At 43.2% G+C, this 12082-nt stretch overlaps 1 protein-coding gene across 1 annotated transcript; it reads left to right on the forward strand.

The window, feature by feature from the left end:
- The first annotated feature begins 497 nt into the window (after positions 1-497).
- Positions 498-11874, forward strand: LOC115463118 (oocyte zinc finger protein XlCOF6-like). Its single transcript, XM_030193346.1, has 3 exons — positions 498-533; positions 8624-9527; positions 9681-11874. The coding sequence occupies exons 1-3, from the start codon at positions 500-502 to the stop codon at positions 11197-11199; spliced, it is 2457 nt and encodes an 818-aa protein (XP_030049206.1). The 5' UTR covers positions 498-499; the 3' UTR covers positions 11200-11874.
- Positions 11875-12082: the final 208 nt, after the last annotated feature.

The raw sequence follows: 12082 nt of genomic DNA on the forward strand, positions 1-12082 counted from the left end.
TTTAAACACTTCGTAAACATAAGAACAGGTCACAGTTGCATATATACATCGTAACTGCATCATCAATATTTTCTAACACCCTTTTCTCCCCCCCTCCCCCGTTAACATCGTTACAGTGATCTTCTTACTTCATGGTGTCTAGTCTTTCCGAATGTTTCAATTATAACAATTTTTATTGGTGACAGAAGAAAAGGGACCCCATTACAGCGGTCAACATATAAACATACATAATCAACTCTTCGTGTTAAACATCACACAATGAGCATATTCAAAGCAATTCTTTTTAATATTTGCAGCTACAACCCCAAAACAAAAGCACGAGAGAGGTAACATGTCAGGAGCTGAAATCTAATGCATTCTGAGCACCTCCCTGTGTCCCTGAGTGTGTTTCTGGTTTGTGTTTCAGATGCGGGTGACGTTTGAGGACATCACTGTCTCTTTCTCCCAGGAGGAGTGGGAATATTTAGATGAAGGGCAGAAGGAGCTTTACAGGGAGGTGATGAAGGAGAATTATGAGACTCTGATGTCTCTAGGTAAGGATTTCCTCTTATTCCCCCTGTTAAAATCCCTTCTCAATCACATTAAGGAGTGACTGGCAGTGGGTGAGTCTCAGTGCAGGATGCCTTGGGTGACCTAATGAGCGATGGCGAGGTGACCCACTCTATATACAATGCAAGCGAGCAAGAGGGAGTCAGCAACAGAAACCAAACAACACAACAGAAGTCAAATGGACCATGGATGGACCTGACAGGCAAAGCCTTAGGCAGAAGGAAGCAAAGTTTATTGAAGGACCTGGCACGGCCTGTGTTTCAGCAAAGTGTCTGCGTCTGGGGTCTATACATACAAATAAAGCATTAACACTATTAGTACAGAAAATATAATTTATATAGTAAAAACTTACATATTAATTGTAAAAAATAAAAACAAAAAGTCACAGTACAATACATTTATTCAAACACGGCAAAACCTGAACAACCACAACATGACGCCCACCATGGAAGCCTAAGAGAACGTAAAAAAGGTTGTTTTACCTGCAGCGCATAATTAAATTGATGGTGCCAAAAACGGGACCGAAGTACGGCATGCAGTTAAACAGAGCATGCGCTTATCCGACATGCACTTAAATGGAGTGCACTGTATATAAATACACATACCCTCTCACAATAATATATATAAAAACACACACACTCATCCTGTTACACACACTCTTACCCCAATTCCAAAAGATACCAAGAAAAAGACAAGTGAACTCAGCAATTACCGCCCAGTAGCATCTATTTCACTAGTAGTCAAACTGTTCGAAAGCATGGTAACCAAACAACTCGTTGATTACATGAACAAATACTCAATCTTACATGAATCACAATCAGGATTTTGCCCCCTCCATAGCATGGAAACAGTACTCATAACTCTCCTGGCCAAATTCAAGCAAGAAATAGCAACAGGCAAAAGCATTCTTCTCCTTCAATTCGACATGTCTAGTGCATTCGACATGGTAAACCATAATATTACTAAGGGGCTCATTTTCAAAGCACTTAGACTTACAAAGTTCCATAGCTTACTATGGAACTTTGTAAGTCTAAGTGCTTTGAAAATACACCTCTAAGACTCCTAGATCACTTCGGCATTGGTGGAAACATACTTTGTTGGATCAAGGGTTTCCTACCCACCAGAACGTACCAAGTGAAATCGAATTCAAACATATCATCACCATGGAAAGCCAAATGTGGAGTACCTCAAGGATCACCACTACCACCGACCCTCTTCAATCTAATGATGACACCACTAGCCAAGTCCTTAGCCAACCAAGGCCTCAACCCATACGACATCACAATATACATACCTTACAAACATGACCCGACAGAAATCTCCAATGAAATCAAACTCAGCCTAAACATCATGAACTCATGGGCAAATGCATTTCAACTAAAACTCAATGTAGATAAAACACACTGTCTCATCCTCTCATCCCAACACAATACGAACAAGCCCACAAACATAAACACCCCAGACTGCACCCTCCCCTATCTCAGACAGCCTGAAAATCCTTGGCGTTACTATTGACCGTAACCTTACACTCGAGGGCCAAGTTAACTCTACAACAAAGAAAATGTTCCACTCAATGTGGAAACTCAAACGTGTGAAACCAGTCTTCCCGAGGGAAACATTTCACAATTTGATACAATCAATGGTACTAAGTCGTGCAGACTACTGCAATGGAATATATGCGGGATGCAAAGAACAACTCAAAGAAACTTCAAACTGCTCAAAACACAGGAGCCAGGCTTATATTTGGGAAAATGCGATTCGAAAGCGCCAAACACCTCCGAGAAAAACTACACTGGGTGGATGCTTGGAATGCCCTCCCGCGGGAGGTGGTGGAGATGAAAACGGTAACGGAATTCAAACATGCGTGGGATAAACATAAAGGAATCCTGTTCAGAAGGAATGGATCCTCAGGAGCTTAACCGAGATTGGATAGCAGAGCCGGTAGTGGGAGGCGGGGCTGGAGGTTGGGAGGCGGGGATAGTGCGGGGCAGACTTATACAGTCTGTGCCAGAGCCGGTGGTGGGAGGCGGGGCTGGAGGTTGGGAGGCGGGGATAGTGCGGGGCAAACTTATACGGTCTGTGTCAGAGCCAGTGGTGGGAGGCGGGACTGGAGGTTGGGAGGCAGGGATAGTGCTGGGCAGACTTATACGGTCTGTGCCAGAGCCGGTGGTGGGAGGCGGGGCTGGTGGTTGGGAGGCGGGGATGGTGCTGGGCAGACTTATACGGTCTGTGCCCTGAAGAGCATAGGTACAAATCAAAGTAGGGTATACACAAAAAGTAGCACACATGAGTTGTCTTGTTGGGAAGACTGGATGGACTGTGCAGGTCTTTTTCTGCCGTCATCTATTTATTTATTTATTTATTTAATTGCATTTGTATCCCACATTTTCCCACCTATTTGCGGGCTCAGTGTGGCTTACAATACATTGTAAATGATGGAAATACAGTTTTTTACATTACGATTATGGGTTACATTGTGAATAGTTAAGGAAGACAGAGTCATCTACTATGTTACATTGTACCAGAGGATGTGGTCAAAGGAATTACGATTGAGGGGTTCAAAAGAGGAAAATCCATTAAAACATTTTTAGTCAGGTAGACTTGGCAGAGCCATTGCTCGTCTGTGGAAAATGAACCATGAGAAATAGATCCACTTTTTGGGATCTGCCAGACACTTGTGACCAGACTGGCCACCGTTGGAGACAGAATCAGGACTCGATGGCTATTCTTACGCCTATGTGGAAAGACCAAAAGGAGCTTTTAAATATCAGCTTGAGTGAGATCATGTATTCTATCTGCATCTCTGGTGATATGTTGTATTTTCTGCATCGAGGGAATGTAAAGGGGTCTGTGTATTACTAAGGGGGCATTATACAAATGTAAGTAGTGCTCGGTAGTGTGGGCGTGTAAATGTAGTAATAGTTTAGCGGGGTTTAAGAAAGGTTTGCACAGCTTCCGAAAGAAAAAGTCTATAGACCATTGTTAAAATGGACTTGGGGAAAACTCACGGCTTAATTCTAGGATAAGTAGCATAAAATGTTTTCTCTCTACTGTGGCACCATCCACATCTGTCAACGAGGCTGTTTCTTCTTACAACCATACTCTATCCTCTGCCTTAGACACTCTTGCACCTTTGATGACCCGCCCTGTAAGGCGTACAAAACCCCAACCTTGGCTGAATTCTAATATCCGCTACCTACGTTCCTGTACCCGCTCCGCCGAACGCCTCTGGCGGAAATCTCGGGCCCTTGCTGATTTCTTACACTTTAAGTTCATGCTGACCTCCTTCCAATCTGCTCTTTTACGCGCCAAACAGGATTATTATATCCAACTGACCAACTCTCTTGGCTCTAATCCTCGACTTCTCTTCACCACATTGAACTCTCTCCTCAAGGTGCCCCCTCCCCCAACTCCCCCTTCATTATCTCCTCAGACCCTTGCTGAATTCTTTCACAACAAGGTTCAAAAGATAAACCTTGCTTTCTCTACCTCACCAGCTCTCCCTCCACTAGTCCGTTCCCCTCTCTCTCCTTCCCCTCATTCCCTTTCCTCCTTTCCTGAAGTTACTATTGAGGAAACTACACTTCTCCTTTCTTCCTCAAAATGTACCACCTGTTCCTCTGATCCCATTCCCACCCACCTTCTTAATGCCATCTCTCCTACTCTTATTCCTTTTATCTGTCACATTCTCAACCTCTCACTTTCCACTGCGACTGTCCCTGCTGCCTTTAAACATGCTGTGGTCACACCTATCCTTAAGAAGCCTTCACTTGACCCTACTTGTCCCTCTAATTACCGACCCATCTCCCTCCTTCCTTTTCTCTCCAAATTACTTGAGCGTGCTGTTCACCACCGCTGCCTTGATTTTCTCTCCTCACATGCTATTCTTGACCCATTACAATCTGGTTTTCGCCCTCTCCACTCAACCGAAACTGCGCTTACTAAAGTCTCCAATGACCTATTACTGGCTGAATCCAGAGGTCAATATTCCATCCTCATTCTTCTTGATCTTTCCGCTGCTTTTGACACTGTCGATCACAACATACTTCTCGATACCCTGTCCTCACTTGGATTCCAGGGCTCTGTCCTTTCCTGGTTCTCTTCCTACCTCTCCCTCCGCACCTTTAGTGTTCACTCTGGTGGATCCTCTTCTACTTCTATCCCTCTGCCTGTCGGCGTACCTCAGGGTTCTGTTCTTGGTCCCCTCCTCTTTTCTATCTACACTTCTTCCCTTGGTTCATTAATCTCATCCCATGGCTTTTCCTACCATCTCTATGCTGATGACTCCCAAATCTACCTTTCTACCCCTGATATCTCACCTTGCATCCAAACCAAAGTTTCAGCGTGCTTGTCTGACATTGCTGCCTGGATGTCTCAACGCCACCTGAAATTAAATATGACCAAAACCAAGCTTCTCATTTTCCCCCCCAAACCCACCTCCCCGCTCCCCCCGTTTTCTATTTCTGTTGATGGCTCTCTCATTCTCCCTGTCTCCTCAGCTCGAAACCTTGGGGTCATCTTTGACTCTTCTCTCTCCTTCTCTGCTCATATCCAGCAGACCGCCAAGACCTGTCGTTTCTTTCTTTACAACATCCGTAAAATCCGCCCCTTTCTTTCCGAGCACTCTACCAAAACCCTCATCCACACCCTTGTCACCTCTCGTTTAGACTACTGCAATCTGCTTCTTGCTGGCTTCCCACTTAGTCACCTCTCCCCTCTCCAGTCGGTTCAAAACTCTGCTGCCCGTCTCATCTTCCGCCAGGGTCGCTTTACTCATACTACCCCTCTCCTCAAGACCCTTCACTGGCTCCCTATCCGTTTTCGCATCCTGTTCAAACTTCTTCTACTAACCTATAAATGTATTCACTCTGCTGCTCCCCAGTATCTCTCCACACTCGTCCTTCCCTACACCCCTTCCCGTGCACTCCGCTCCATGGATAAATCCTTCTTATCTGTTCCCTTCTCCACTACTGCCAACTCCAGACTTCGCGCCTTCTGTCTCGCTGCACCCTACGCCTGGAATAAACTTCCTGAGCCCCTACGTCTTGCCCCAACCTTGGCCACCTTTAAATCTAGATTGAAAACCCACCTCTTTAACATTGCTTTTGACTCGTAACCACTTGTAACCACTCGCCTCCACCTACCCTCCTCTCTTCCTTCCCGTTCACATTAATTGATTTGATTTGCTTACTTTATTTATTTTTTGTCTATTAGATTGTAAGCTCTTTGAGCAGGGACTGTCTTTCTTCTATGTTTGTACAGCGCTGCGTATGCCTTGTAGCGCTATAGAAATGCTAAATAGTAGTAGTAGTAGTAGTAGTACTTTTTTGGGATCTTGCCAGGTATTTGTGACCTGGATTGGCCACTGTTGGAAACAGGATGCGGGGCTTGATGGACCTTTGGTCTGTCCCAGTATGGCAATACTTATCTTCTCTATATGTAAAAGGCACCTCCAACGTTCTAATTGAAGCCTCCAGCTGGAAACTTGAGGTGGCAGAGATATCCGGTTTGGCACCTGGAGTGGTTGCCCTGGATGATTAACAAGGTCAGGTGGGGTGCACTCTCTCTCAAACATACACACTCTGAGGAAAACCTTGCTAGCGCCCGTTTCATTTGTCAGAAACGGGCCTTTTTTACTAGTGTACTTATAATACCTTTCAAGTATGGCGAGGCAGTAATTGTTTCTTAAAATCCTTTAAGAAATCCAAACAGCCTTATAAGTAGTGGAAACTCTATGTCCAAAGTACTTTTTCTATTAGTTCGTCAGCCCAACATGTTTCGACATTCAGGAGTAAAATTATAAATTGTAAAATGGACAAACAATCCCCTTAAAGATAAACACAAATAAAGGGATATAAGAATCTTCTTACAATACCCTATGCACATAACTAAGAACAAAAAAACACATAACCTCTCCCCCCCTCAAAAAAAAAATATATACAGTGCAATCCGCTTAAGTGCAAGGCTCTGGGACCAAAGAAATGCATGCAGTTAACCGGAGCATGCACTTAACTATTGTGACCCAAAGAAGCTTGACATCTGATAAACATATGTACAGTATTGTTTATTATACGTACAGTATACAGTCTCCGTTAACTGACGTAAGGCCTACTTGAAGTAATCAGTTATAGTCCTCTGTTCACTATTGGGTCTGTGAGTTCCGTTGACTACGTCTGCCAGACGGTAAAAACTGTCATAGCACTGACATCCAGTGGCCTCCAGATAGGCCCGCACGGTGTTGAGACTCTTCAGCTCTCTTGCAAAAGTGAGAGGAGGAGGTTGTTGAATTTCGTCAGCATGTGCCTCGCTGCTCATTTCATCTGTTTCATCATCAGCCGTTGTTGCCTGCGTGTAGGCGCATATCTCGATACCAGTGCTGTCTTCAGCTGTTTGTAGATCGTAATCAACAGCTACGTAGCGATGAAACTTCTCTTCAGTAACACCAGCCGGGATGTCAATAACCTCTTCATCTGAAGTGTTTGCAACAGCTGCACCTCTCCACATCCTTAACAAAGCTTGCCCGCTTGTAGCAGTTCACAATGGTTGCCTGTGTTACATGATTCCAGGCTTCTGTCTGCATATGTAGGGAATCCAACAGTGATAGATTACGAGCCAGTTCAACAGCACGTTTATCCTTGACAGTCTGGTCATCCATAACGCTCATCAGACGACGTAATGTTGTTTGAAGTTGGTTATTATTCCCTGATCCATAGGTTGGATCAGAGAGGTAGTGTTTGATGGCAGGAAGACCACCTTGACGTTAGACAGCCTGACATCATCCCTGTGTGCAGCACAATTATCACAAAGCAACAAAATCTGACGCTTTTGTGCCCGCATTCTAGTGTCTAACGTTTTTAGCCACTGCTTCCAAATTTTCCCAGTCATCCATGAATATGCGTTAGCCTCGTATGACACAGGAAGTCGCTTAACTTTCTTGAAGCAACGGGGGTGTTTGCTCTTTCCAATGATGAGGGGTTCCAACTTCTCACTCCCATCCATATTGCAGCAAAGGAGGATCGTCAGTCAGTCCTTCGATGTTTTACCTCCAGTAGTTTCGGCATGTTTGAATGCAAGTGTTCCATCAGGAATTGCTCGCCAGTAGAGACCGTTTTCATCAGCATTGAAAATGTCACGAGGTGCAAACTCGTTCAAGATGGTTGGAAGAACTGAAACAACCCAATTTTCAGCACCAAAGTCATCAGCGTCTTGTTTCTCACCATACTGCTTCTTGAATTTGATATTGTTCCTCTCCTACCATCTTTCCAACATTCCAACAGTGGCTTTGAATTCAGTTAGTCCAAGACTTTCAGCTAGCTGGTTAGCTTTCTCCATAAGCAGTGGACCACTGACAGAAAACTGTCTGCTCCTGACTCGACAAAACCACCAAAGAAGAGCATCTTTTACCTCCTCAGCTTTTCCCACCCGTTTACGTTTCCTGTGTGGATTTGTATTGTTTTGCCAGTCTTCCAGAAGCTGATCTTTCTGCTTCAAGACACGTGAAATTTGACTGGGATTGACACCATATTCTTTAGCAATAGATGCTTGACTTTGTTTGTTTTCTAATTTTATAAGAACTTCTATTTGTTCAGCCAGTGTTAAAGTCTTACAGTTCCGCCGCGGTGACGACGACGGCTCCAATGTACACTCTTTTGCTTATTCTGCCTGTGGCAGTTGAAGGGGCAATAAATTTGAAATCTCGTTGGTTGTCAGGCGCCAATCGGCTTCCATATTCCTTGCGCGCACTTATGCGGAGTCTTTCCTGCAGAGGAGTGGTCTTGAACCATGCATATAAGCGAATCTTGCACTTATCAGTGGTGCGCTAAACCGAAGTTTGTCCCCATAGAAATTGATGGCGCCAAAAACGGGACCAAAGTACGGCATGCAGTTAAACAGAGCATGTGCTTATCTGACGTGCACTTAAATAATGTGCACTGTATATATAAAATATGTACCTAGGTGGCTTTAGGTGGATTGTTTGTCCATTTACTGACTCATTATTGCTGCTTTTATGCCTATGATACGTTTGGATTGTAGCTTTGTTTTTTATGTCATTTAATGCTGTTTTTTTCTTTAGAAAAAGAGGAGCCTGAAAATAGTAATACAGAGAAGGTCAGTGAGAAGCCTGAAGGGGAAAAGATGTTATCAGAAAGAGAGAACGAGCAGACTTATTCCTGTTCTGACTGGGGAGAAAAGGGAAACAATCAAAATAAACAAAAACCTTCACCAGGAGGCTCAGCACTGTGTGAAAACAGTACCAGTAATCTCAAACAGACAGGGGAAGAGGAGAGAAACCAGACGAGAGATCAAAGCTGTTCCTGTGATCTTTGTGAGATATTCCTTAGCAATCATGTCGATCTAAAATCACATCACAGATCTGATACTGAAGAGAGACCGTCTACATGTACGGACAGTGGAAAAAATGTCAGTGAAAAGAGAGAACTACAGGGACAACAGAAAACAATCATAAAAGAGAAACATTTTACAAGTTCTGAATGTGGGAAAGGTTTCAGTAGGAAGAAACAGCTAATGCAACCCAAGAAAACTAATAAAGAAACTACAATGTGTACAAGTACAGAACATGGGAAAAGCTTTATCAATAAAACAGACATTACAAAATACAAGAAAAACATCACTGGTGAGAGAATATCTTCATCTCCTGGATGTGAGAAAAGCTCCAACAAGGAAGAAAATTTTACAAAGAATGCAAAATTCCACCAAGGACAGAGATCAGTTTCAAGTGCTGAATGTCAGAAAAGCTTTAGTCTAGAGGAAGCAGTCACAGATCATCAAAAAACTCAAACGGGTGAGGAATCGGACACTTCTACTAAATCTGGAAAAATATTTTGCAGGAAGGCAACACTCTCAAAATACCAGGAAATCAGAAATGAGAGATTATATAGTTGTGCTGACAGCAGTAAAAGTGCTTGTTGGGAAGGAAACCTCACAATGCACAAGAGACTTCATTCAGCAGTGAAACCATTTACATCTACTGAGCTTGGTAAAAGCTTCACTACAGACAGTCTCAGAGACCACCCGAAAACTGACACTGGAATGAAACCATTTACCTGTACTGACTGTAATAAAAGCTTCAGTCAGAAAGAACACTTCACAAAATGCAAGAGAATCCACACCAATGAGCTATTTCAATGTGAGTGTGGTAAAAGCTTTAGTGCGAAGGGAACACTGACTATACAACAGAGAATTCATGTAGGAGAGAAGCCATTTAAATGTAGTGAGTGTGGTAAAATCTTTAGTAGAAAGGAAAAATTGACCACACATCAGAGAATCCACACAGGTGAGAAACTATTTACATGTAGTGAGTGTGGTAAAAGCTTTACTCAGAAGGGAACACTGACCAAACACCAGAGACAACACACAGGAGAGAAACCATTTACATGTAGTGAGTGTGGTAAAAGCTTTATTGAGAAGGGAACACTGAAGAGACACCAGAGACAACACACGGGAGAGAAACCATTTACATGTAGTGAGTGTGGTAAAAGCTTTACTGAGAAGGGAGCACTGACCAATCACCAGAGAGTCCACACAGGAGAGAAACCATTTACATGTAGTGAATGTGGTAAAAGCTTTATTGAGAAGGGAGCACTGACCATACACCAGAGAATCCACACAGGAGAGAAACTATTTACATGTATTGAGTGTGGTAAAAGCTTTAGTAAAAAGGGAACACTGACCATACACCAGAGAATCCATGCAGGAGAGAAGCCATTTAAATGTAGTGAGTGTGGTAAAATCTTTAGTAGAAAGGGATATTTGACTGTACACCACAGAATCCACACAGGAGAAAAGCCATTTAAATGTACTGAGTGTGGTAAAATCTTTACTAGAAAGGAAAAATTGACTACACACCAGAGACTCCACACAGGAGAGAAACCATTTACATGTCGTGAGTGTGGTAAAAGCTTTATTGAGAAGGGAGCACTGAGCAGACACCAGAGACAACACACAGGAGAGAAACCATTTACATGTAGTGAGTGTGGTAAAAGCTTTACTGAGAAGGGAACACTAACCAATCACCTGAGAGTCCACACAGGAGATAAACCATTTCCATGTAGTGAGTGTAGCAAAAGCTTTAGTAGAAAGGGAAGACTGATCACACACCAGAAAATCCATACAGGAGAGAAGCCATATACATGTATTGAGTGTGGTAAAAGCTTTAGCGTAAATGGAAAGCTGACCATACACCAGAGAATCCACAGAGGAGAGAAGCCATTTAAATGTAGTGAGTGTGGTAAAATCTTTAGTAGAAAGGGATATCTGACTGTACACAACAGAATCCACACAGGAGAAAAGCCATTTAAATGTAGTGATTGTGGTGAAAGCTTTATTGAGAAGAGAACACTGAACAGACACCAGAGACAACACACAGGAGAGAAACCATTTATATGTGATGAGTGTGGTAAAAGCTTTACTGAGAAGGGAACACTGACCAAACACCAGAGATGCCACACAGGAGAGAAACCATTTACATGTAGTGAGTGTGGTAAAAGTTTCATTCAGAAAGCAAAACTTATAAGACACCAAAACAACCATTTAGGAGTGAAACCATTTTCATGCACTGAGTGTGGTAAAAGTTTTAATGAGAAGGGAGCACTGACCAAACACCAGAGAATCCACACAGGAGAGAAGTGATTTCTATGTTATTCATGGCAAAAGCTTTAGTAGAAAGCAAACTCTGACCACACACTTCAGAAAACCCACACAGGACTGAAATAACTTACAGGTACTGAGTGTGGTAAAAGCTTCACTGGGAAATGAAAACATATAAGACACCAGAAAATCCAATTACCCTGTGAATCGTATGGAGAGACAGAAGATCCTGAGGCAGGAACAAATGCAGTCCAAGAACAAGAACATGTGGCAGAAGAATCCAGGCCTATTTTCCATCATGTTGAGAGCTACAGGCTTCATCGAAAAGAATTTCCAACCACACCTGCATAGGCTGCCTGTACATGTTACATTTTATGAACCCCAAAAGGAAGCTCTCTATAGTATGATGGAAGTTCTACAGCGAATGTTAGCAGTAAACTTGAGATCCTACTCCACATACCCTGGCCTAGGAGTGAGGTTCATTCCTGTCATAGTATGCGGAAAACTAACTCATCTGGAGAAATTGCCATGAGTGAAACTATATGTATGTACTGAGTGTGGTAAAAACTTTAGCTAGAAGTGCACTAATTTAGAGCGTGTTAAATGCTCATGCCCATTATATTCCTAGGGGCATTTTAGCATTTGGCATGCGCTTAAATCCAGTAGTGCACCTTAGTAAAGGAACCCCTAAATGTATTAACCCCCCCCCCCCATTTACAAATCTGCCTGGCAATATAGATCCAGCCCATTCAAAGTGAATGGGCTGTGTCGGTATTACTACACCGACAGCTGCTAGCTCGGCTTTGTAAACGGGGGTAAGTGTGGTAAAGGCTTCAGCTAGAAAGTATACTTCACAGTGCAGAAGCCATTCAGGAGTGAAACCATGTACATGCACTGAATGTGGTAAAGCCTTCTTTCGGAATGC

The sequence above is a fragment of the Microcaecilia unicolor genome, chromosome 1, assembly GCF_901765095.1.
Source record: "Microcaecilia unicolor chromosome 1, aMicUni1.1, whole genome shotgun sequence".
Classification (NCBI taxonomy): domain Eukaryota; kingdom Metazoa; phylum Chordata; class Amphibia; order Gymnophiona; family Siphonopidae; genus Microcaecilia; species Microcaecilia unicolor.

Excerpts from the sequence above, each read along its gene's own strand:
- LOC115463118 (XM_030193346.1), top strand. The coding sequence starts at position 500 with ATGAAGGAGAATTATGAGACTCTGATGTCTCTAG. Across the intron at positions 534-8,623 it reads TGAGACTCTGATGTCTCTAG|AAAAAGAGGAGCCTGAAAAT; the intron begins GTAAGGATTTCC and ends TTTTTTCTTTAG. Across the intron at positions 9,528-9,680 it reads CTTCATTCAGCAGTGAAACC|CAATGAGCTATTTCAATGTG; the intron begins ATTTACATCTAC and ends GAGAATCCACAC.